The sequence below is a fragment of the Lissotriton vulgaris genome, chromosome 1_1 (assembly GCF_964263255.1).
Source record: "Lissotriton vulgaris chromosome 1_1, aLisVul1.2, whole genome shotgun sequence".
Classification (NCBI taxonomy): Eukaryota; Metazoa; Chordata; class Amphibia; order Caudata; family Salamandridae; genus Lissotriton; species Lissotriton vulgaris.
In genome coordinates, this window is record NC_141685.1 from 215,275,009 (window position 1) to 215,302,787 (window position 27,779).

Below are 27,779 nucleotides of genomic sequence, written 5' to 3' on the forward strand. Positions count from 1 at the left end.
CAATTAAAAATAATTTCATTAATATAATTATTTAATGATTAAATAATGAATAATTAAATTAAATATTTAAAAAATAATTATTTAAAATATAATAATGAATAATTAAATTAAACATTACCAAAATATTTTAAAAAAATATATATATACTTACCTATACTTACGTTGTAATGGTATGCGTTGTAATAGTATGTGCGTTGTAGTGTATTGCGTTGTAAGGGTATCCGTTGTAACATGACCTGCGTTGTAACAAATCCGTGGTAATGGTATGCGTGCTAAAAGTATGCGTGGTAACGTCATGTATCCGGTTAATGCACCTGCTGCAGTGATCTTTGTGTGCCAAGTGAATCTCATGGAATAGTAATATTTGTAAGATAACTCTGGAGGTTAACGCTTTTGCTGGAGAGATCTGTGGTCTGTGTAGTCCCAGATTGGAATCAAAGTAGTATAGAAGGTTAATGTGTCTTCTGCAAAGCACATCATATAACACATAGATGAAAGACTATTATTTTATGTTGATGGGTAAGTCGGTTACTGCTGTCAGCTCTGAGATTATTTTGCTACATGTAGTTCATAAATTGTAATCCTTTTAATATAGCACCGTGAGCTAAAAAAGACGTGACTCCTACACTTTGCAACCCTAGCTGAATCATGTAACACATCTTGTACATTGATTTACACGCTTACTTAATTTATTGTCAAAGTATAATGTGTATGTTACTTAAAGCACTCTGACACGCTGCATTAGGATTACAAGCGCTATAAAAGAAATACAATAGTGCTATTTAACCCCTTCTTCTCTGATGACGAGCTCAGCTCGTCATGAAGTACACCTCTCGTACGCTCATGACGAGCTGAGCTCGTCATGAACCGCGGAATTTTCGAATCTTCAGTGCACAGCGGGAAAATGCGCCGCACCGATGGGGTTAAATTGTTATTTGTGTAAGTACTGGGAAAGACCAACACATCTAACATTCTCACGCTGCATGCACTTATATTCAGCGACTGAACAAAGCATGCCTCTCTTAAGTACCTGTGAAGAGGACAAAGTGCAGGTGCTACTGAACGTGTCCTGGAGGCTGAAAATCGCACTGGGAGTAGTTCAGCATATTCCTGTGACGCCCAACTTCTTGGCAAGGTGGATGGCATCCAGCTTGTAAGAATACCCCTCTGAGCCGAGTGTACCCCCGACTTGTGGCATGGTTGGGCCCCAGGGGATGGGTTCCTCTGGGGCATAATTGGCCCGTGGAGGTGACCGCCCAGCCCCACTTTCCCATTGAAATGAGAGGAGCCTCCCCTCCCCCATTTTAAAAGGAGAAAAAGAAAATGAACAAGGGAAATCAGAGGACATAAAAACACAAGTAGAAAAGGAAAAACAGAGGGCAGAAAAAGCAGCAGAACAGCAAAACGGAGGGCAGGAAAACAAGCCGGAAAGGCAAAACAGAGGTTAGAAAAATGAGCAGAAAAGGAAAAACAGAGGGCAGAAGTACAAGCAGGAAAGGGAAAACAGAGCAGAAGAGGGCAAAACAGAAAGCACCGAGATACACACACCCACTCCCAGACCTATTTAGATACTCACGCATCCACTCACAAACCCACACAGAGGCTCACGTACCCACTCACAGATCTCCTCCGACTCACACACCCACTTGCAGGCCCATTCAGACCCATGTACTCACTCACACACCAACTGAGAAACTCATGCACTCACTCACAGACCCACCTACATGCTCATGCACCCACTCAAATACTGACTCACAAACTCAAGGAGAAACTCACAAACCAACTGAGACATTCTAACACCTACTCATAGACCCTCTCAGACACTCATGCACCCACTCAGTGACCCATGCACCCACTCACAGACCTACTCAGACACTTATGTACTTACTCACAGACTGCCTCACACACACATGGAGGCACTCACAAACCCACTCAGATAATCTCACATCCACTTGGAGACCCACTCAGACACTCATGCACTCACTCACACACTCACTCTCAAAGTTTACAGATTAAAGTGAGAAAATAAAATTTTAAAGAACCTTGGAAATTCCATTATAAAACCACAGGTTACAGAGACATGATAGTTAGAAAATAGAATTTAAAACCCCGTAGAAATTCACTGAAAAAAGACAAAGGTTACATAGACGTTATAATTAGGAAATAGAATTTAAAAAAATTTAAAATTCGCTGAAAAAAACAAAGGTTATAGAGACGGTATAGCCAGGCTCAGATTTCACTCATACAAAACCAGTGAAATTCAGCAGTTATAGTCACCTGAGCTAACTATAAATTATGCCCCTGCAATGCACTGCTTATGACCTCATATATTACATTACTCTACCTCTACCAATAAGTCCCTTATATATATATAACAGGACATGAAAATTTAGAGGCCCAGAAGATTTCCTGCGCTTGCATTTGTGCAGTGCTAAGAGCTGAGGTCATTTTAAAGGCAGCATGGATTTGCACACTGTCTTTAAAAGTAAACTGTATGCAAATTTGACTTTAGTGGTATGGGCACTTTAATCATGATAATCTACCTTATATTTACATATGTGGCAACCCCAAGTGTCACAGGGTTAGGGGCCATGTAACTATAGGCAAGGGCCTTATAAAAGATGTTGTGTATGCCCTGGTGAAGGAAAAACTGCCCAATGTATGTTTCATTGTAGTTACTTAGCTCCATAGGAAAACACTGCAATATTTTCCTTAAGTATAACTGTTGCTAGGAAAGGAGGGAAATGTCATTCAAAGACTTGAAAGATTGGAATTGCTACTGTTGCATTTATAACAACTGGTACAGAAAATAAGTTATAGAGCTTTCTATTCTGTGAGCCAAAATCCATCCTTCAAGTAGTCTCTGCTGATTGGTCAGCCTTAACAGGCTTAGCCAGACTACCTTAACCCCTTTGCTGCTGATGACGAGCTCAGCTCGTCATGCAGTACACTGGTCGTGTGCTTATGACGTGCTGAGCTCATCATGAAATAATGTATTTCAAGGCTCTCCAGCACAGGAGGGGAATTGCCTTAGCAGCCATGTGGTTAACGAGGTTATAAGTGGCTGCAGAGAGGAGAGGTTATCTGATGGCGATAACTCTGAAGCTGTGGAGGATAGGTCATAAAGAGGAGGCTGGGTAAATCAAACTGAGCTAAAAGAGGGAGAGCAGATCAGTAAGGAAAGCCAGGCCTATCTAACCCCACGTCCAGTGCCCCCAGCAAGATGGGAGACTTAGGATAGGAATTTGCAGAGGTCAGGAGGAGGAGAGCTAATGGAAATGAGCCACACTGTGCGCTAGTTTAGCCAGCTATTACTCCTTTGGAGGGAAATCATCCATATTGAATTTTGGACGTGCAGTGCTTTGGAGGAATTGGCATGCTTTTGGGTGGGTGGTACCCAGCATCTCATTGGGCACAATTGCTCCCCTGCCTGTCACCCCAGAACATTGAATAAATATGTGAGACTGTAGTGTAGTTCCTATATTCTCAATAGGCTCTGTGCAGTGGAATAATATATCCTATAGGTTAGACGTAGGACTGAGGTCGACTAGGTCTCTATCAAATATATTAGACTTAATTGTGAGTGCCAGCTAGCTCAGAGGTCACTAGAAACTTTCTGGAATAAACAAGAAGGGATTAGTTTCTGACAACCGCTTAAAATATGACAACTTTTTATCCCAAGAATAAGAAATGTATCTCTAGAGTCGCGGAAACAATGGATAGATATTTCACTCAGTCAATCGTGCATGCTTCGTTTCACCAGAGGTGCAGAGAAATAGAGAGACAGGCGTTTTCAATAAAAGTATTTATTGAACAGTCTTCTTTCTCATGCAGAAGAAATTAACTGCTACAATCGTAATACTGGTTGCAAAGTACAATGCGTACAGTGCGAAGAGTATTATAAAATAATACTGTAAAAGTATGGTATGGTTTCTAAGCCATATAACATAACATAAAATACATACATTAATGAATAATGACTAAAAAGTACTCAAGTGGTGCTTCGAAAATACGCATACCCCGGTGTACCTAACCTAGGTCTAGTACAAGGGAAGAAGTAAGTGAGGTGTAGCTAAAGTTTTAGTATTCTTTGCCAAGAATGTATCCAAGAATTCTTTATGGGTCTAATCAGCTCCGTACCTTGGTTTTAGAATGAAGGAGGTCTGGTATCTCTCTCTCAGGACTCGATTTCCCAGAAACCCGCAAGGGTAGCCTGGAAACACTGGGGCTGGATTTCTCGGCAAGAGAAAAGACAGCGTCTGCTGGAGGGGCGGCTTCCTTCGGCACATGCTGTGGCGAGCTGTGTCGTGTAGGTAGATAGTCGAACTTCTCCAAACCACCGTGTGTTTGCCTGGGCAAGTGTGGGCGTATTTATACCTTGAAGGTGCCAAGTTTGACGTAAGGTTGGACATAATAATGTCATCAAAGATTCAGTTCTTTGAAAACTCCATGAGTTCTTGTACAAATCAATATTCAAGCAAGGGGTAGTCCCTGACTGCTGAAGGCAGGTTTTTCCTAGAAATTGTTGTGTATTTTCGGAACTAGTGGAAGTAGCCATGACGTATTTGGACTGCATGGGCTAAGTCTAAATATGGTTATGATTTCTATGCTTATATAAGTATAGGGTGATTTATACCTATATATGGGCATGAATCTGGAAAATTACACTAGGGTTCTAAATTCATATACAAGCATAGTCTCTCAGATCTGCTCGCTGAAACTACAAGGAGAAGAAAGACGTCCTGTTGGAATTTGGATTTGCACCCAAAGGTCTGCACTCAAACTGACTGTGCCTGCTGCACAATCATGTACTACAGCACCGGGGACTGTACTTTGATTCCAGAATGATTAATGAGTGGATTCCCTGCAAGTTACAGGTTAACAGAGCCCACCTGCATCATCCCCACTAAGAGGCCTCATCTTGGAGTGCGTCCAGTGGACTTTTAACGGTTTGGCCAAGTGCATTTTAGGAATTATAGTCCAGACACCCTAGAGACCATCTGGGAGATTCCAGTCCTTTGGACACTTAGAGGCTACAAGAAGACTTTCAGGAAGCACCTACTGAAGTTTAGATCACTTTGGAGAACTTTGTGAAAAAGCTCCATGAGGTGACTGACCCGACGATGAGAGTCAAGTCAATTTTTTCCAAAGTTTATTTACTTATTTCATGTTTGGTGATTTTAAATGCTTCACACTCCTGTCTTCTAAATTAGGCCTAACTGCTTGTTGTAAGCTACCAAGGGTTGAGCAAGGGGCTAATTTACTAAGACCTTTACTGGACCCCTTACCGTGTTGGTGGCCTTATTACTAATATTTGTTAATGTTGTGGGTAGCTGAAGAGTGTGCAGCTGCCCCCCAGCCACACTAAATGAGCAGCAAGTCAACCCGGTCATTCAATCCATGACCTCATGTTATTTAAAAACTCTATTAGCTGTAACTCTCTGGTTTTCAGCTGGAGTGCAATACCATCTTGTGGTTGGTTGCAATTTTGAGCTGAAAAATGGAAAAAGAAAAATCAGAGACAAGTTAATTTTGTAAAATTCAGGACAGGAATTTGCAGAGGGCAGGAGGAGGAGAGCTAATGGAAATGAGCCACACTGTGCACTAGTTTAGCCAGCTATTACTACTCTGGAGAGAAATCATCCATATTGGATTTTGAAAGTGCAGTTCTTTGGAGGAAGTTGTCATGCTTTTGACTGGAACCCAGCATCTCATTGTTCACAGGTGCCCACCTGCTCGTCCCCCCAGAGCATTGAATAAATGTGTGAGACCTGCATAGTCTCTCAGATCTGCTCCCTGAAACTACATGGAGAAAAAGGACGTCCTGCTGGAATTTGGATTTGCACCCAAAGGCCTGCACCGAACTGACTGTGCCTGCTGCACAATCGGGTACTACAGCCCCAGGGACTGTACTTTGCTTCCAGAAGGATTAAGTAGTAGACTACCCGAAAGTTACAGGTTAACAGAGCCACCTGCATCATACCCATTAAAAGTCCTCATCTTGGAGTGCGTCCAGTGGACTTTTAAGGATTTGGCTAGGTGCATTTTAGGATGTATAGTCCAGACATCCCAGAGACCGTCTAGGAGATTCCAGACCTATGGATTTGTATTTTGGACACTTTGAGGCTACAGGAAACCTTCAGGAAGCACCTACTGAAGTTTAGATTACTTTGGAGAACTTTTATGAAAAAGCTCCATAAGGTGACTGGCCCGACGTTGAGAGTCAAGTCGATTACCTTCAACAGCGACCTAGCCTGGATTTCAGGTTTGTCCCCCTGAAAGCTCCGGAGCACCATACTTGAAAGGTTTTGACCAGGCCTTGTATAAAGTCAAACCGGCGAACTCTCACAGAATCAATCCTGCTGTTGTAGGGTCAATTGACGTCAGAAGATAAAGATCCCGAAAAGTTTTTAAGCGCAAAGTAAAAATTTTGATCAAGATCTCCCGCTTAGTGTCTCCTACCAGGGCTCCATCGCAGTTGCCCTCAAACTTTGGCTTTGTCCTGGTCAAGCGCAACCAGAAGTCCCAAAGTGATGCTATCGGATTTTAAGCACCACAAACTGGTTAATCTTTAAAAATTCATATCTCTGGTTCCCCACATTGGAGTTTTGTCATTTTGGTGTCTATTTGTTCATAAAAATATAGCCTTACTTTCTAAAATGTATTTACTTATTTCATGATTGGTGTTTTTAAATGCTTCACACTCCTGTATCCTAAGTTAGGCCTGACGGCTTGTTGTCAGCTACCAAGGGTTAAGCAAGGTACTAATTTACTAAGACCTTTACTGGACCCTTTACTGTGTTGGTGGCCTTATTACTAATGGTCGGTCACCAAGAATTTTTTTATGTTGCGGGGAGCTGAAGAGAGTCCAGCTGCCCTCCAGCCACACTAAATGAGCAGCAAGTCAACCGGGTCATTCAATCCATGACCTCATGTTATTGAAATACTCTATTAGCTGTAACTCTCTGGTTTTCAGCTGGAGTGCAATACCATGTTGTGGTTGTGTTTATGATTGCAATTTTGAGCTGAAAAATGGAAAAAGAAAAACTCAAAGACATGTTAATTTTTTTTTATATTTAAACTTTATTAAACATTTAATGGTAATCACTGTTATTACATATTGATTTGTGAGAATTGCTCAAATACATTTGATAAATATTGGTGATTTTTGATAATAATGAGAGATCTCATTCATATATATTTATATGCTTACCTCTTGATAAAGAGTAATGGCCTAATATTTTCGTGTTGTGACTCTTTGACAAAGTAATTAAATCTTCCAGAGTACGGATGTGACCTACACGACCAACTGCATATTCCAGAAGGATGTGTGTGATGGTAGATAGGGAGCCTGTAGGAGGTTGGACCCTTGGCCTGGCCATAGGTCAGGCCTTGCTCCCAACCCCAGGCTGTGCACAGCTGAATGCCATGGTCATCATGTGGTAGGGAGCTCGCAGGGAGTTGAAAACAGTTGTGCCAAAGGCTGAAGGCTATGCACAGCAGGGACTTGCCATGTGCGGTGGGGACTTGTCTGCCCGTGGGGGCTTGATGCAGGTCCTGGCCCCAGGCTACTCAGCCATGGGAAATATGGGGTTCGCTTTACATATGGTAATGAAGTATCACTTTACATTAAATAAACTAGAAATCCACTGAATAAACCACAGGTTAAAGTGACATTATAGTTAGGAATTGTAGTTTTATCTTACTTTACATTAAACACTATAGTTAGATAAACATTTCAGTGACAATGTAATCTTATGAACTAGAACAACATCTGAAATTCACCAGTTTTAACTATCTCAAGTAACTGTAACTCATGCCCTAAAGCAGGGGTATCCAAACTGGGAGGTGGGTTCCCTAGGGGGACATCAAGCGTTCTTAGCGGTTGCCCCAGGCTCTAGCCGAAAGAAACATTATAGAGATGTGGATGATGCAGGAGAAGCCTGATAGCAGTGTTGCTGGGGTAGGGTATTCGGGATAGGGAACAGGGTTCCAGGAATGAAAACACAGAGGTAAGCTGGGGGGAAAGAAAGGTATTCGAGAAAGAGATATTGGGAAGGAGTAGCAGAGGTGGTTTAGGTGAGGAAGCAACTGTTTCAGAGGGGATTGGGGGTGAGGTGGGGAAGTAGGTAATTACATAGGGGCAGGGGAAGGTTAGAGGGAAGAGGAGGCAATCAGTGATAAGCATGCCTTAGGGACTGAGAGATGTTTGAGAGGAGGCAGGAGAGGGGAGTTAACAATGGGAAAGAGCAGAGAGATAAGAAAGAGCCTAGATGGAGAGCAATAGCTATACAAAAGAACATGAGACCTAGAAGCAGCGAGTTTATCTCACCCTGTCTAATTGGACATTGACTTACCTACAGCTCTCTGAGGTTAGCGGGTTTGCGGCTTCTACATAAATAATTAAAGACATCAATAAAGAAATCAATAAGGAATAGCCTGCTTGTTCATGTGATCCATACATGCCACCAGACTCAAATCAGGGGGGGGACTCACAATTTTGTAAGACAAAGATGTGGGCTGCCTCCCACCTAAAATTGCCTCTGTTTCAATAGACTTCAATATGGTAAATACATTCTCCCAATTCTTTTTTTGAATCTCTCTTTTCCTGTTCTAAAATGCTAGAATTTATTGTGACCCTATTTCATTTTAATTCCACCAAATTATTTAAAGTAGTCTTGGAGAAAGAAATAGAATGGTATGGTGATATCTAAAAAAAAACAAATTTCTTTCCACACAGCTTAGGACACACAATGGCAACGACACCAGCAGGAAATGGAGTGTTTGTGATGACCCAGTACATCCCTACGACCAACTCTACTGCAAACCACCAGAGGGCAACAGGGAGTCAACCTGCACATTTACAAAAGGTCACTAAGGGAGAAACAAAATCTATGGGGGTAAGTGATGGGGCACGTTACCTTATTTAGTCTCCTTCTACAATGATGGGAAGTGAACCTATGCTATGGTAATGCCCCTATTCCGAAAAAGCTGACTATGTTCCTGAAGGGGAAAAATACTGGTGTGGAATTAAACAAAAATAAGGCGAATCAAGAGAGAAATGTTGTTCTGGTACCCAGAGTATTACAGAAATACCGCAGATATTTATTTGCAAGTTTTTCCTTTCAATGCACTGATAGAGAGATGCAGGATGCAGGAAAATTGCAACCATCACTCTGTAACGCTGTGAAGGGCTTTCTGCAGAGGACATGAGCCATGCACAAGAAGGCAAACACCTCCCACCACCCACACCAAGAACCTTGAGATCCTCATCAACAACAAACCTGAAATGACTGCCCAAGTCAATGCCGTCACTGCATTATGTTTCCATACCCTGAAGATGTTGAGGAAGATTTTTAAATGGCTCCCAATCAGTACCCTTAAAACCCTCACGCACACCCTGGTCACAGGCAAGCTGGACTATGGGAACAACGTCTCTGCTGGAATCAACAAAATACGAACCCAAAGGCTGCCGACCATTTGGAATCAGAATCACTTCAACCTCCCACGCCGCATTCACATTACAACATACCTGCAGGAGCTCCACTGGCTCCTCACTCACAAACGAGCACAATTCAAACTCCTCACCCACACTTTCAAGGCACTACATAACACTGGCTCAGATTACCTCAACAATAACTTCAGCTTTCACAAGCCTTCCAGGCAAATCCACTTGTCTGGACTCTTACTTGCTCACATCTCACTCATACAGAATACCAGATCCGGCATCAACCCTTCTGCTCTGTTACTCCTTCGGCCAAGAAGTACACATACGAGGCTCCTAGTTACTTCTTGATTTCTTCGATAAGCTGAAGACCTGGTTTTTCAAGTAATCCGACTAGGCTCTAGGTTTAGCTAGGCTCACACATCCTCAGTGCTAGGATACCTTCCCAGGTGATAGTGAACTATATAAATCTGCATAAAAGAACAGGTGCACGGATGTGTAAAAATGCAGTGTGCATTCTCCACTGTCTCCAGACAGGGACCCAATTCAGGGCCAGGATAAAAGCAGGTAAGTTTACATTCAGAAAAGGATTTGGGGCACTACCAATCAGAGCATCAGGCAGTTGCTGTGCTATTCCCAGCCCTGCATAAGGGTCACTCATCAGGCGTTAAACTAACAAACATTTGTTATTGGTACCGCCTTCCCGCAATATAATACTTTGTCACCACAGCTCCTATTACTTGTTTGAATGACGCTGTCCTTATGACCATGCTCATTGCATGCATGGAGACTAACCCTGTTTGTGTCTGTTCCACTGTGGCTCTGTGAGTATGTCCAGGGCTCAGGAGAGCTCATGGGCTATCAGCTGTTTGCAAAACACAGAATTGTTTTGTCAGGAGCACTCTCCATCATTGTTAAAATTGATTGCTCACACACAGCCTTTTAAGCATGCAACGAATTAAGCCCTATTATCCAGAGTGTGATTTGGTGGTTTACCCCAGTGCTTAATGTGTAAAAGAATGAGCACTGGTGGCCAAAGCCGTGCTAAAAAAACATGTGCTCACCGAATACCAAGTCTGCGTATTCTTAAATTGATGTCAGGTCTCTCAACAACATTTACAACCCTTTAAAATCGTTTTGTTTTTCTGCCTGCAACGCCAAATCGGTGATGTAGCGTGCAATGTAATTCATTTTATTTATGTATTTATTTACTCCGTTTGGTCACATTCCAAAATTTACTACTCACTCCCTCGCGGATCCGCCGCTTCCCAAGGTGCTTTCATTTTCTATTTCAACTGGAACTGCACTTTAGTGGAATCTGACCCTTCCCAAGATTGTGAGATGACCTCCATCCAGCTCAGAGCCTTCACGCATGCCAACGTGAAGCAAACCAACAATATTCTGTCCAAGAAACTGTGATTTGCCCAGTAAAAATTCTGAAGTTGAGGTGAGGACTATGAGAGCGGAGAGAGAGGTTGAAGCAGATAGAACCAACAAGAAACCTTAGACCCCAGAATTAAAGTACCCAGAAGGGAATTCCAGGGCTCCCACAGAGAAGAACTTCTCAATACCTCCTGCTCTTGGAACTAATCCCTGACCCTGTGTGTTAGATGGTTCATAAAATCTCAATTAGAAAGTAACAAGAGATTCAAACCCAGAACTAGCAACCAGGTGGTTTGATGCAGCTGGCCATCTACTCTGAACAAGAGTGCCAATGACCACTCTCCTCGTCAGGTAAAGCGATGACTTCCTCTACATTGTTCGCTGCTACAGTTGCCAGGAGCTGCTGTATGTCCTAGGTGAGTACAATGTGAGGATTGCGCTCCCCTTCTGATCTCTTTGGAGGTGTGGGTTCTCTTCCTCGTGCTGAGCTTCTGACATCCAATGGGAAGCTACAGGTTTAGATGGATCGGATGACTTCCTCTACATCGTTCACTGCTACAGTCAGAACATCATAGCAACTGGAAAATTGCTAGAGGAGCCGCTGTATGCCCTAGGTGAGTACCATGTCTTGATTGCGCTTACCTTCTGATCTCTTTAGATGTGTGGGCTCTCTCCCTCATGCTGGGCTTCTGACATCTAATGGGAAGCAACAGACTAAGATGGATCAGCTGGCTTTGGTCATATTGTCTCTGGTCTATTCAGGGCTGAGGCAACATCAGGCTGTTTTTTTCTCTGTTGTCTTCCAGCATACAGGTAAGTGGATTTAGAGTTGCCAAAGGTGCCATCATGTGTTCCTGAAAACTCTTCAGTATTTCTTGACCGTGTCCAATTCTCATGTCTGTGTTCTGATATGGATCCCTGCACAGACCTGTCAGCTCCTAAAGATGTTTCTGCACTTACCTTTTAGTAACAAACTGCTTGCATTTGACCCCCAAATGCCACGCTCTCAATTTGAGCAGTAAAGGTTTGGTTCTAAGTTTAACTGAGACCAAATGTCTTCAGACTTTTGGTCTCAGTTAAACTTACGACCAAAATTTATATTTAACTGAGACAAGGGTCTAACATTACTACCCGTAAATGCCGAAAGTCGTAAAGTTAGACTTGCGTCTCAGTTTACCTTTGTGAATCAGGCCCAGTGTTGGGAGACTATGCAGAAATGTTGAAAACAGGAGGTTCTGGGTGAGTGTTGGCAAAATGACATGGATCGCCGTCCCAGATGCTATCTTGGATGTTACACAGCATGCGCATTTATTTAAGCATTGCATGTGTTTGAAAAGCACATTTAAAAACTCTCTAAATGCCTTACGACTGTGATCTAGGCTTGTATTGCGAACGGTAAGTGTAGCTGAAGTACTAGCCAGAATTCACTGAATTGTAGAAAAGAACTGAAGGGAGGCATGCATTATGTACCTGCAAAATGTTGTGGACTTTTATTCAATGTTTAATTAGTTACTCATAACAATAGTCCATATAGTTTTGAATAAAAGGGATTTTGGGATCCTCTTTGTATCCTTTGATCCCTTTGAACATTCGCTTATCAAATTTAGCACACTACATGGCTGAATCATGAAGACTATTTGCCATGAGTGATTAGTTTAAATTGGTTAAATGGGATACATTTATATGTGCAAAAATGGGATTTTCCATGAAGTGTGGTGTCAACCCTGACTAGAATGGAAGAGATGCATTGCTGTAGTATGGAAAAAACTTCTTTCTGTGTCTCTCACCCACAACCCCCTCTTCTGCCACAGGTGGTGCAGATCATGATTGGACTCATCAGTGTCTTCTTGGGAGGAATTCTGTCCTTCACTGGTCTCCACAGCATCGCAGCGTACACAGGCGTAAGCTTCTGGGCTGCACTGTTCGTAAGTTTCAAACATCAAATGCCTGTCTATCTCAGAAAGAACTGAGACAGAGTATTAAAGAAACCCTTGGGAGAAAAACACTGCAAACCCTCATCCCTGGCTCACAAACTGCCCCAGACCTTCTGGAATTGTGATGACTTCCCTCCAGAATGTCCTCCCTTTCAAAGTCAAGACAAGTCAGGGTGATGGGCAGCGTTTGCTCTCCACTGGGTCCTCTTCCATCATGTCCAGTATTTCCCAGATAGTGCCATTTCCTCTATTACTTGAAGGGTCGGTGCAGGAGGGCTCCACATAGCAAACAAGGACAAGGATGGGAGGAAGCAACACAAAAAGCACGTCCTAACCCCTTTTAGAGGTATGAGATCCTTATGAAATATACAAATGTTCTAGATAGGCTGAGCAGGGTCTTTGTGGGAGCCCCAGTGCCTCTCAAGTAGCAGGTCTTTCTTGACTGTTCATTTATTTCATGCCAACCCATGTCCTAACCTGCTGCTGATGCCACCACAGCCTGCTCATTCTAGTGTTTAGAGTGGGTGAAGTGGAAAAGCAAGGAGATCAGGTAGGGAGAGGTGGTGCTAACAGCTCCCTGGTGTGGGATAAGGAAGTGTACTGTGATAAATGAATCGCTGTAGTAGTGTGGAGCCAGGGAAAGGGCTGTGATATCTCCTGGCCTCTCTCACGAGAAACAACACTTACAACGCAACTTTTACAACGCACTACCTTTACAACGAAACTTCTACAACGCAACATCCATTACAACGCATACCATTACAGCGCATGTCACTACAAAGCATACCATTACAACGCATGTCATTACAACGCAGTCATTACAACGCATACCATTACAATGCATACCTACACTATCCAATACTTACCCTACTGTTGCACCCCCTGGAGCTAGAATAGTAATTTTTACCCCTACACTATCCAACACTTACCCTACTGTTGCACCCCCTGGAGCTAGAATAGTAATTTTTACCCCTACACTATCCAACACTTACCCTAATGTTGCACCCCCCTGGAGTTAGAATAGTAATTTTTACCCCTACACTATCCAATACTTACCATACATGCAATGTAATGGTATGCGTTGTAATGGTATGCGTTGTAAATGTAGTATGCGTTGTAGTGGAATGCGTTGTAAAGGTAGTTTCAAAGAATTCGTTGTAATGGCATGCGTTGTAATGGAATGCGTTGTAATGGATGTTGCGGTGTAAAAAATGCGTTGTAAAGGTATGCGTTGTAAAAGTATGCGTTGTAACGAAATACATCCCTCTCTCACACCGGACGGTGAATGGGCTGGATGGGTGTGAGCACAGCTACTCCATGCAAACAGCAGCCCTCAGAGCAAACAGCCAATTCTACCTCCAGTCTGGACTTCCAAAGGGAGTAGTGTCAGTATCCTTCACTAGTGCACCCCTGAAGTGTAGACAAAAGTCACTCAAGGTCTCTGGAAAGAGCTGAGGATGGTTTGTAAAGTTCACGCATGTGTCATGGAGTGGAGCCAGGATGCGCACCCCAGAACAGACTGCACCTGCCGGAAACCTTGACACCCAATGGTGAGCCTATTCAACAGCTGCCGCGCACAATAAAGTAGTGAGCCTCGGCACTAGAATGGGGCTGGATGCTGGGGGTCTTTGTCAAAGATACAGCTAAGATGACTCCTAGCTCATCAGAACCTCAAGTGGAGAAATAATTAGCTTCTATGAGTACCTGACAGTAAAAGGAGGCATCATTTAAATGCAAAAGTTGCAATGGTGTGCGTAGCTATAAAATGTGGTAGAGATGTATAACAGTACAAATAATAGTAGAGGAACTCAGTTCCCATTCGTTCCCATTCACTTCGACCCCTCTTTAGAATGGTAGCAGGAAGAAATGGAGACTAAAGAAATAACCTGAAGCCACTGTGCACAGTCCTTGAGTGATTGTTGGTAACTCTCCTCTTTCTCCCTCAGTTCTTCATCTCTGGAGGGCTCTCGATCTCAGCAGAGAAGAAAAGAACTCGCTGCCTGGTGAGTACTGCTTGCACGAATCTGGTCTCTCTTCTTCACCCCTCCAGTCCACATCTCAGTCATAACATTGCAAATCACCCCCCGCCCTGCATTGTCACTTTAATCACCGCTTCATAAAACCAACCAGTGTCTTTTACAGACCCACTCCTTTTTGCTTTAATTTGTGGTATACCTTTATTTATGCAAAAGACACAACGGGTAAAGTTTAAAGCACAATCATATCCATCCCCAACAGCACATTTCTCACTGAGTTAAACCCCCACAGCTGGCATCATGAGCAATTTCCAAATCACAAATTAGAATCTTGATAGGGCCAACTCAGGGTTTTTATGCTTCACTTTCCTGGCATCTGCTGTACAATTAACTAGAGTTATGGTTGCACTTAACAAACAAAAGAGCATGGCAAACTGGATAAAAAACATTTCTCAGTCTCCTCACTATATTATGAAACAGACCAGACAGAACAGGAATCTTTGAAGTTGGTCTACACTTTTGCAAAGTTGTTCAAGTCATTTGATCTGCAGTGATTTCTCTCTTACTGCCCAAAATCTGGCTGACAATAAGCCAGTGTACATTTAAGAATTATGTGATGATGGGAGTGCAGCAGTTGTCCAACTTGCCACTAGATTAAGTGAAATCATGAAGGGTCGATGGCAGTGGTGGTCGCTAAACTGTGTACGCTATTTGGGCAAAAAAGCAACATTGGGAACTAAAAGTGTAGACATTAAGCCAGAGAATTTTGGTGAAAGATTAAAATGTGGAAAATAATGATGTGCAAAAATCAAACAACAGTCAAGAAAACGAAGTAACAACCCTGAAATCAGGCCATGGTCCAGGATTAGAAGTCAATGCATGCAAAACTTGTAGTGTTTCTCAATAGTTAGGATGTTTAAATATAACAAGTCCATTATTTAAAGGCCAGAAACCGGGTGTGTGGCAATAGAATAGTAAATAAAATGAACAAGCTCAGTAGTCCTTTTCTATATCTGGCATACAGCAACTGATGGCGCGTGTGGATTACCAGCTCAGTTTACCTTACTCAGCTGGGCCCATAACAATACACACCATAAACCGGTAATCCTGCTTTACCTCCTGCCTATCAGAATTTTTGTATTCACTTTTAGGACTTTTACCTGTTCACCATGACTTTCCAATTCTTGTCACCTATGTTAAGTCTTAAGGGATCAAAGGGAGGTAGCATAATAGGAAGCAAATAACATTTACCTTTATAATAACCACAGACTCAGGAAAGTTTTAAACACTTTATCTATGCAAAGTCTTATGAGTTAGATTTCATACAAGAGCAGTTAAAGCCTTTTCAAGTAAGAAAATGATAATCAAGGCAATGATCTGTGTAAAGATTACAAGATTTCTTTGAGACATTTGCACCCCGAAGGGTGAGAGAAGGAAACAATACAAGGACGTACCACACAGATTATATTTAACTAGAATGGTGTGAAGACCAACCCTGGCCACAGGCTGGGGCAAAGACAGAGCTCCCGACCAATCTAGTGCCAATGAGACAGGACAGGCGCAGACCAGGACAGGACAGGTGCAGGCCAGGACAGGACTTAAGCTAAGGCCAACGCCAGCGTCACACCCCTCTCTTTCTGCGGCTAACACTCGGACCCCGACTGGGTCATCAAATCTTCTCCCTCAGCAAATTCCTGATTCTTCTGACAGAGTGCTTGACTAGCACCTCTGCTCTCGATCTCCTTCAGCATACGTTGGGTCAGTGACAGGACTGTGACAAGTCATACAATCTAACTGACTAAGCCTACCTTAGTTATACCATTTCCAGGGCAATGTACCACCCCCCAGTGTTGCAAATGTGTGTATTCCCTTCATTTTATTGGTCAGAAAGACGAGGAGAGGTCATCACACCATACCAGTATGAGATCACTTTCATTCAATAAAGTTGATCAATGTTCCTGCCCATAATTTACTTTTCCATGATTTTATTCCACCCAGCAATATTTGTTGCAAATTCATATACAAAGTAAAAAAATCATTTCGTCTCTTCCTTTTGGCAGGTCATGGGGTCGAGTTCCCAGGCGCATCACAGGCAAGACTGTCATTGGCATTGGTTCAATACCACAGATTGAGGTCTCTCAGCAGTTTTTAGTTCATGCGCAGTGTGGATTCAATATGGCGTTGCAAGTCATCCTTCAGGCCCAAATACGAGCTATTAATAAAGACACATTAGAATGCGGATATAAATAATTGCACTGTATACCACTGCTTTCTATTGTATCCCCATTATGTTATTTTAGCTATAGCATTAATAGTTAAGCAGAACTAACACGGTTTAGTTTAAGCAGTAGCAGGTGCATTATTATGTGAAACATGAAGCGGCCATCTTTAATACTAGTGCGCAGCTGCATGAATTTTCCACCAAAAGCAGAGACGCCTCATACCACATAGAAGTGGCAGACGCATGCGCAAAAGAGTACCTGCGTTTTCGGCACCCATTTTAATACACTCGGGTTATGGTTAATAAAAGCACATAAGCAAGCTACCCTTAGATGCTAGAAATGTTATGTAATGCAATTGTTAATAATACAAAACATGTTGGTTAATTAGTTACATGTTATTTCGAGAGAATTGAGTACAAGCAAGTTTCTTTGCATATGAAACCTTGCTTCATCACAACATACTCCTGGGAGGTAGAACAATACCAGGTAAAACATAAGAAATAGTGTCAAGAGTGACGGGAAAAGGGCAGAGTTCATTGTAATGGGATTGTGGATAAAGTTACGTTTTAGGAACAATATAGGGAAAGGTAAAATAAATACCAGTCATTGGCAAAACCAACAGATCTGACTATCACACAAGAGAAAGCGATTCTCCATTGATTCGCAAATGTGTGAGTTTGTGTAATTGTGTTGATGGATGAGTCAGTGAATGTGGTCATCAATGGGTGATAAATGAATGAATAAACAAGTATGTGACTAAGTGCATGAATAATTAGATGAGTTCTTCGATTCATTGATAGATGGCCAGATGACTTGTTGAGTGCATGAATGGATTAATGAGTCAGTGCATGGGTGAATGCTGACAGATTAGATCAATCACACAGGTTGAGGCTTTAGAAAGCAGCCATAATAGGGTTAAGCAGTAATAGGGGAATACAAATGCCAAAGTTCACTGTTATTATACGGGTGGGGACCCTTGTCTCAAAATTGGCAAAAATATGCAAAAAAATTCACAATTTTACCAGTGCATAAAACAAGCTCATCGAGATATCTTTCTAAAGAGAACTGATAAAAACAAAGGATTATTTAATAGTGCCCCAATGAGCAGAAAATGCTCCTACAATTACCAACAGCATCAGAAAATAGAAGTCAAAACATCCTTTTCATAATTTAGGTCTCAGTGGTAATAATCAGTGCTCAGATCACTCAGCGAACAATAAACAACTGTGGAAGGAGCTCATAGACGAATCCAAGCACTCAGCAGAGAAGAACTGTAATCAGATCAATCGATTATCACACAACAATAAGTCCTAATATTTACTTTTGACAACGCTTCAAACTCATTAAATGAATTTAAAGGCCATCATCAGGATATGGAGGACAGGAAACTAGGCCTGTACATTTACAAAACGGGGGGGGGGGGGGGGGGAATTGATTTATTCACAATGTGGTACATATTTCGAAGTACGTCTAAAAAAGTAAGGAGCAGCTGTTAGTTAATTGGCCTTTTAGGAAAAATGAAGTGCACACACCAGCCGCACTAGAGAAAACTGAAGAAAAAAAAACTGAGGGGTGTTAAACATTAGAAGGTGTCTAAAGGCTACTCGTGAGAGTACTTATGGTGTGGGTATTGAGTAGAAACACTGGTAAGGTGTTATAATTAACCAGGACTAAAAGGGAGAGAACAATAGGACGTTCAATTAAAGCAGTAATAGTGAAAATGCACTTGAGCACTGGTAGAAGACGCTCAGACAACCGAAAAAGTAGTATTAATTCTGAAGGGAACAAAGGGGTGCAAAGAAGAGATTTGAGAACCTAATAAGAACCAGAACACTGGGAATAAAAAATGTAATATAGCAAAACTAAGGTAGAAAGATAGAGGTGTACATGCAGGTATTAAAATCCAAAGGGGGCAGGTTTAATAGATGACTGTATGACTCAGTGAACACCCCCACATCCGAGTGTAAGGCGCGCGGAGGTGGAACCTAAGATGAATAAAAAAAATAGCTGCTGCGTCGCTCATACTGTGCCGTGGAGACAAACATGGCTGACGCGTTACGCAAGCAGCGTCAAGAGTGACGTGAAAACTGAGCCTAATTAAGCAATTTCAACAGCAGGGGGAGAGTAGTATGATCTAGTCACTGTTACGGGTCAAAATAAAAAATACAAATAGAACACCAGGAACAGAGTCTATACAAAGTAAAAAAAGTATCATTGCATCATGCATAGCAATTAATAAAAATAGAAGCAACCGAAAGAAAATTGTGAGGTAATTTTTTAATAAAGTCAGATATCAAACAAGAGATGGCCAACGGATATTTCTAAGACATCAGTAGACATTTTGAGTTTAGCAATAGTAAAGTCAGGATTTTGTCTTACGTTTGAATTAAGACAGACTTAAGACAGACTTAAGACAGACTTAAGACAAACTTAAGATAAACTGAAGACAAAGTTAGGACAGACTTAAGGCAAAATCCTAACTTTACTACTACTAAATGCCTTCTGTGAAAACCAAAAGTAGTAAGTTTAGGATTTTGTCTCAGATTACTTCTGTGAATCGGGCCCTTAAACCTCAAACAAAGCCAAATTAAAATATTGGCTTCAGTTTGACCACTATTTTATTCATGTAAAAAGCACTTTTTTATAATTGCATTCTGACAGATCATTACAATAATATTTCGATCTCTTTTTCACTTCATGATGCTGCATTTACCACCCAATCAGGATAAAAAATCAGTTACCTAATGCACTTTATGGGAAACTACTAAAGGCAAGGAGACTGTGTAGCGGGAATGGGGTTAACAGGGAGGCATGTGAGGTAGGAAATAGGTTCACAGAAAGAGGATATAGTAAGAAAATGATTAGGAAGGCAAAGGATGAGCATGGTCAGAAAAGGTGCGGGCCATGTGCACTGCGTCAATAAGCCAGGATAGCGAAAGATGATTCCCTCCTATCCCATTATTCTTCTTTTTCTTGGTTGGGGGTTCCTGGGGTGGGGTGGGTGGTCAACTCAGCCTGATTTGGGGGTTGGAGTGGGTGTGGGGTGGTTGGGGTTTGCTGATTTGGGGTTGTTCTGTGGGGTAGGGGGGGTTGGTGGGGGAAAGTGGGGTGTTTGTCTCCTCTACTGAGGAGGCAGCTTCAGATTGCCGCCATGCTATTGTTCAGCTTTGAATTCGCATGCTTAACCATGGCCACTGTGTTGCGTTTGGGGCGGCTTCAGTTTGCCGCTGTTTTGTTGCTTAATGTTGCTCTCACATGTTTTCTCATTGACATTGTACTGTGCTTATTGCCATGGCTATTCTTGCTCAATCTCCTAGGTCATGTTCCTCAGTGCTTCTCAGCTTACTTTGCCTTTACTCACTGGTTAATGATTGAAGGTCGACACAATGTCACCAGACGTCGCCTTCCTCACGGAAACCTGGATGAACGCCTCTTCAGCGCCCGACATAGTCATCGTCATCCCAGAGGGCTACAAGATCATCCGAAGGGACCGCATCAACCACACCGGAGGAGGCATCGCCATCGTCCACAGGAACACCATCCGCCTCACCATCCGCATCACGACCAACACCGACGACACCCTCGCAACCGCCGAGCACCTGCACTTTCAGGTCCACATCAACCCCAAGACCACCCTCAGAGGCACCCTCATCTACAGACCCCCGGGACATCTCCTACGCCGATGACACCCAGCTGATCCTCTCCCTTACCAACGACCCCGCCCCGCCACCGCCAGAGCCAACCTTCACGAAGGGATGAAAGAGGTAGCCGAATGGATGAAGAACAGCCGCCTGAAACTGAACTCAGATAAGACGGAAGTCCTCATCCTGGGATCCTCACCCGCCGCTTGGGACGACTCCTGGTGGCCCCCCGCCCTAGGCAGCGCACCCAAACCAACAGACCACGCACGCAACCTGGGCTTCATCCTGGACTCCTCCCTCTCCATGACCAGACAAGTCAACGCCGTCTCCTCGTTTTGCTTCAACATCCTGCGCATGCTACGTAAGATCTTCCGGTGGATCCCCACCGAGACCAGGAAGACGGTCACCCAGGCCCTCGTCACCAGCCATCTGGACTACGGCAACACCCTCTATGCCGGAACCACCGCCAAACTCCAGAAGAGACTCCAGCGGATCCAGAACGCCTCAGCACGACTCATCTTGGACATCCCCCATCACCGCCACATCTCCGGACACCTGAGAGACCTGCACTGGCTCCCGGTAAACAAGAGAATCACCTTCCGTCTCCTCACCCACGCACACAAAGCCCTACACAGCCAAGGCCCAGGATACCTCAACAGCCGCCTCAACTTCTACGCTCCCAAACGCCAGCTTCGATCGACCCGCCACGCCTTCGCCGCCGTCCCCCGCATCCGAAGAGCCACCACAGGGGGACGGTCCTTCTCCTACCTCGCCGCCAAGACATGGAACTCCCTCCCCACCCACCTCCGCCTGACCCAGGACCACCTCGCCTTCAGGAAGCAACTCAAGACCTGGATGTTCGAGCAGTAGAAGATCCCCCTCCCCCAGCGCCTTGAGACCCTCTGGGTAAGTAGTGCGCTATATAAATGCGATGATTGATTGATTGATTGATTGATTGAAGGTCGACCTGTTGCTCCACTGGCCCCTCCCTTCTCCCTTTGCTTGCTCCATAGGTGCGCTCTGCCCCCCTTCGCGCCCCCTCAGCTGGGCTGCATGGTAAACCTACTCGCACCACTCCCTCATGACTGATGTACTGTGCTGGTCCTTGAATACCAGGGGATTGAACGATCACCGTAAAGACCGACTGATTTTTTCTCACCTACAGCGGCACAGGGTGGATATTTGTCTCTTGCAGGAGACCCACCTGCTGCCCGGGACTATCCCAGTATTGGGGGGAATCCCACTCCACCACTTACTCTTCCTATGCCAGGGGCGTTTCAGTTCTGATAAGGTGGGGCCTTCCTTGGCAGACCACCCGAGTGAATCAAGACCGAGAAGGCAGATATGTGATTCTCCATGGCGTGCCCTTAGCACATAAGTACAAAAAAGGGGGGGGGTCCTAGGGGATGTTTTCTGACCATGCATTGCTATTACCCCTTACAACTATATCTACCAACAACAAAATAGCAAAGGGTCAACGAAACTGACTAACTGTGTATCTGTGAGGGTGTGACCTCAAAGGTGGAGGTACGACAGCGATATCAAACCAGGGGTACTTTCTCAGTGAGAAAAAATTTTCCCATCAGAATACCGACCTCTACCACCCTGCATCATTTGGGATCCTTCACCATGAAGGTAAGGGGTTGTACCCTCGGTAGATTTGGCAGATCTCAGCCTAATCTCTCAAGTATGTCTCAATGTAAGTGTGGTGTATCTCAGCATCAAGTGGCAATCTGACTAGCAGTGCTGAAAAAGGGAAAATAATAGGTGATTGGTGTGAAACCTCATAAAATTGGGTAATGAAGAGGTGAAAAAGTAATTTAATGGGTACCTATTCACTCCCAAAGATTTAAACAGTGCATAGTAGTATAAACAAATGACTACTAAGGTAGATGTTGGGTCGACATGTTTCTGCAGTTAAATCGGGGCCAAGTGGTCTCCTACTGCTTCTTCAGGACCGTGACTAATGCTACTGCTAGACATAAAGTGAAAAGTAGTGAAACAAAAGAGATATTAGGTATCACCTGAAATTCTCCTGATTTCGTGGTCCAAAGTGCACCAAAAAGGAGCAGACAAACACACAAACAAACACACAGAAAGAGAACACATACACATTTTGATTAATAGTGTATTGTTTTTCACAATGTGCCATCAAGATATATTAATCATTCATCAGGCAAGGTTGTCAAGTTCTTTTAGAGTAACAAATGGTGATAATGTATCAGTTTGATTACATTCTCACTCACCTATATTTTAGGGAATGCTCGCTCCACCTTACCTGGCCACAGCGCAGGTTAAACGGAGCACCGCCCTGATGGGGAGAAAAGAAGGTATTAAAGGAAGGATTAACGAATTGCAACAACGTGGTCAGACGAACTCCTCCGAAATCAAGCAGACTTTATGTCTAGCAGTAGCATCAGTCACGGTCCCGAAGAAGCAGTAGGAGACCACTTGGCCCATCCTAAAAGTAACACTGACATTCGGGAATGGACCAAACCGATCACAGCACTAAACTGCACACCGACTATAGTGGAATCTACCAAATCTCTCATAATAATCCTAGACAGCAACCTGAATTTACAAAACCATATCAACTCGATGGCAAAAACTGCCAGGTTTCACCTGAGCTACCTGAGGAAGCTAAAACCTTTTCTTGATGCCTCAGACCTAAAAATGTCAGTCCAGGCATTAGTTATCTTCAGAATCAAATTCGGGAATGGATCAAATCAATCACAGCACTAAACTACACACCGACCATAGTAGAATCTGCCAAATCTTGCTGAAAAACCCTAGACAGCAACCTGAATATGTGAGACTATATCAATTCAATGGCTAAAACTGCCAGGTTTCACCTGAGCTACCTGAGGAAACTAAAACCTTTCCATGATGCCTCGGACCTAAAAATGGCAGTCCATGTATTATTTATCAAATATGGATGCTCAAAACTTTCTGGCCTTCCCAAAATCTCCATGGCCACCCTGAAAGCTTGCCTCAACACTGTTGCAAGACTATTACAGGCTCACAAGAATTTGACCACCTCTCAACACATCTGAAGGTGCTAAACTGGCTTCCTCTTAAAGCCAGAATACAACTCAAACTGGCATGTATCACCAACCAGGCGCTACACATGAAATCCCCAGCATATCTGTCCCAGAAAATCAGGGTTTGCAAAGGAGCCAGAAACTCCCGGTCCATCAGAGACCTTGTGCTTTAGCCACCCTGCTTCCAAAAGGAAAAAACGTGCAATTGTGCCTCCTGTGTGGCCGCACCAAGAATCTGGAACTCTCGCCATCTTTCATCAGAAGAATTCCGTCTCTGTCAACATTTAAAAAGGAAGCCAAACCCTTCCCAATGGGCAAGTTCCTCCCACAAATCATGCAATGCACACACCACTTTGCGGCTTTGGTTTATTTTTGTCGCTGCTACACTTTGGACAGATTGGTTGCTGTCCATCTTGTACTGACCTGATACTTCCACAATTGTATTTGCTAGATATCTCTGCATTATGATCTGAATATTTTACTTTGCCGGATCACTGACATAATATAGAATGCCAAAATATAGACTTCCCAAACTATTGTCGGCAAAATATAGAATGCAAAAATATCGAATTCCTATCTACAAACATGTAAGTACAAAAATATCGAATCAAAAATATTGGGGCCCATTAGGATGGCAGGCGGATTGCCCCCGCCAGGCTGGTGGTAGCCAACGCCAGCCTGGTGGGGGCAATCCGCCAGGCTTCTATACCTTAATTACCGCCCGCCAAATTAGGATGGCGGGGGGGGGCCGAGGCGGACTAAAAGACCGTCTGCCGCTTTTCCGCCCCAGTCACCTTGTGGCCAGGGCGGAAAAGGATTAATATGGTGGCGGTGTCTATTAGACAACGCCAGCCATATTATGATTGGCTTTAAACAATGTCTTTCCGTGGCGGCATATGCGGTCTTCACTCTGGGGGACCCCTGCGGGCCCCCAGAGTGAAGCAGAGTTGGGGCTGCACACGGGGGTACCTGTGGTACCCCCCGCATTTGATACAAGAAGCAGCAGGCAACGTGCGGTGCCTGCCGCTTCGTGTATGCAAATGCATACATGCATTTTTAACATTTTGGCGGGTGGTGCAGAGAGCACTACCCGCCACAATGTTAAAAATTAGGGATGCACCCGCCACTGTGATGGGCGCATCCTAAAGCCACCATCGGGACCCCCGCCCTTATGGCGGGCAGTCCCTTTTTCCGATGGTATGGCGGGTGGACAAAGTTCCCCCGTCATCCAAATGGGGGCATAAGTCCGTAAAAAATGTAGTCAGTCAAATTATCAAATTTTTTAAATGTCTTAAAACTAATATAATTACCTGAAACATACTTAAAAATACTCAAATAACCTTAAAATTAAGATATAATAATTTAAGTTAAAAAAGATACAATTTTATTTTTTAATACATATATATTAACGTAATTTTAATAAACAACATACAATATTTTTACTGTAGGATAGCAGGAGGGTAAAATTTTATATTATCACTCCAGTGAGTGCAACAGTAGGGAAAGCGTTGGATAGCCTAGGGGTAAAAAATACTATTCCCACTCCAGTGAGTGCAACAGTAGGGAAAGCGTTGGATAGCGTAGGGGTAAAAATTACTATTTCCACTTCAGAGAGTGCAACAGTAGGGAAAGCATTGGATAACATAGGGGTAAAAAATGCTATTCACACTCCAGTGAGTGCAAAAGTAAGGAAAGCATTGGATAGCGGTAGGGTAAAAATTACTATTCCCACTCCAGAGAGTGCAACAGTAGGGAAAGCTTGGATAGGGGGAGGGTAAATAATACTATTCCCACTCCAGAGAGTGCAACAGTAGGGAAAGCGTTGGATAGTGTAATGGTAAAAATTACTATTCCCACTCCAGAGAGTGCAACAGTAGGGAAAGCGTTGGAAAGCGGGAGGTTAAAAAATACTATTCCCACTTCAGACAGTGCAACAGTAGGGAAAGCATTAGATAACATAGGGGTAAAAAATACTATTCACCCTCCAGTGAGTGCAAAAGTAAGGAAAGCGTTGGATAGCGGGAAGGTAAAAATTACTATTCCCACTCCAGGGAGTGCAACAGTAGGGAAAGTGTTGGATAGCGTAGGGGTAAAAAATACTATTCCCACTCCAGAGAGTGCAACAGTAGGGAAAGCATTGGATAGCATAGGGGTAAAAATTACTATTCCCACTCCAGAGAGTACAACAGTAGGGAAAGCGTTGGATAGGGTAGGGGTAAAAAATACTATTCCCACTCCAGAGAGTGCAACAGTAGGGAACGCGCTGGATAGCGGGAGGATAAAAATAACTTTTCCCACTCCAGTGAGTTTAACAGTAGGGAAAGTAATGATTTAATATATTATTAAAAATAAATTAAATATCAATACCAATAAAACATTAATGGAAATTAAGAACCAATTTATTATGATGTAATAATTATTAGAAATACAAATAAATATTATTTATGAAAAATTATTTACATATTCATAATTATTTAACAACGAATTATTTTCAATAACAGGGGGGGGGGCGGAGCTTGCTGGCGTCCATGAAAGACGTGTGAGCGCTGAGCTCCTCGCCTGAGCCCCTTTAATATTCGACAAAGATATCCTTTTTGGCGCCTTGCTGGCCCTGGAAAGGGCAGATATCGCTTCAACGATCCCCAGAGCTAGTGGGGGCACCTTCCCCGATCGAAATCAGTGGTGGCACCGATCTGCTGGCCGGCGGAGTTTGGCGTGGCGGACCAGGCCGCAATCCACGGACTATCCTTGGGGCTGCCCGTCCTACGTAACGCTACGTGCGGCACGGAGTGCCTGTGAGGTCTCGGGCTGCCGGACTGCCTCCTATCCTGTGGTTCTTCCAGAGCGGCTTGCACCGGCACTTTGGTCAGTGGACTCTGTAGCACGGCTCCTAGTGGTGTGTGAACTGTGCACTAGCTGCGGTGGCCTGGGGCGCTCCGGAGAGGCCCGGGAGCCCTGCGACGGGAAACTGCATCCTACGGACGCCGGTTAGCGGAGGACATTTCCACCTTGATCTGCTTGGGGACTGGCGGCGTACAGGGGCCAGGGAGTGTGCTGGAGTGTGCTGGTACTTTTCACCGGTCAGCGGTGGGACCTACGCTGTGGTGTGTGCCTGGAGGCTGAGATCGTCCTCCTGGACCCACCCGTACCCAGCTGCCTGAGGCCGCCATTTTGACTTCCATTCTCTGCTACGCAACGAACTGCTCAACGGAGTTTGCTTCCCCAGCGCCCCCCCTGCATCGTGCCGGCACTCTCTGGGGTGCCCCAGCAACGTCCTATAAGCAACACTATGGGGAAAGGCGACAGAAACCAACCGAAGCTTTCGTTCGAACAGCGGAGGCCGAGGGGCGCGGAAGGGGCACCTCTGGAGACCTCGACGCAGGCTGCTGATAGCTCGCTCTGCGCGGACATTCGCGAAATGCTCTGTACTATGGAAAAGGGCTTTCAGGAAAGTATGTCCGCGATTGGCACGAAAATTGACGCTTTGTCCTTCAGAATGGACCGGATGTCTGAGAGAGTGGACAAATATGCTGAGAGGCTGGATATGGCGGAGCGAAGGCTGACGGAGGCGGAGGAGGCCCAGACGGAGTGGGATAAGGACCGTAAGCAGTTAGGTCGCCTGCTCCAGGTCATACAGGACAAGACGGAGGACTTGAAGGCTCGCTCACGGCGTTCCAACGTCCGCATCACGGGTGTGGCGGAATCTACCAACACTGGCAAGATGGAGCTGTTTGTGGAGAAGTTACTTCGCACCCTGCTAGGGGAGGACGTCTTCTCCCCCATGTTTATCGTTGAGAGGGCCCATCGTACTCTGGGACCGAAACCGCAGCCTGGCCTTCCACCGCGGCCGATCATTGCTAAGCTTTTGAATTACAGGGACCGCGACTTGGCACTACGGCTGGCGAGGGAGAAAGGGGATCTACAGTGTGAGGGCATGAACATCTCCCTCTACCCTGACTTCACGGCGAGAGTACAGGAGGAACGGAAGCGCTTCGCCCCTTATAAGAAGCAGATGAGAGACATGGAGCTAGATTACGCCATGTTGTACCCGGCGAGACTCAGGATCAACAAACAGGGGCACTCACACTTTTTCACGGACCCAGCGGACCTGAAAAAATCTCTTAAGGAATGGGCCAA

General features: G+C 44.1%; 1 protein-coding gene across 5 annotated transcripts in view; it reads left to right on the forward strand.

Annotated features, from left to right (window-relative positions):
- Window positions 1-27,779, forward strand: part of LOC147740919 (membrane-spanning 4-domains subfamily A member 4A-like) — a 151,534-nt gene that overhangs the window by 92,598 nt on the left and 31,157 nt on the right. For all 5 annotated transcript variants that reach the window (XM_086952201.1, XM_086952203.1, XM_086952202.1 and 2 more), the window contains 3 exons: window positions 8,741-8,900; window positions 12,640-12,753; window positions 14,709-14,765. In XM_086952201.1, the coding sequence (XP_086808327.1) occupies window positions 8,754-8,900; window positions 12,640-12,753; window positions 14,709-14,765 (318 nt within the window). In that variant the 5' untranslated portion in view covers window positions 8,741-8,753. The remainder of the gene's footprint in view (window positions 1-8,740; window positions 8,901-12,639; window positions 12,754-14,708; window positions 14,766-27,779) is intronic.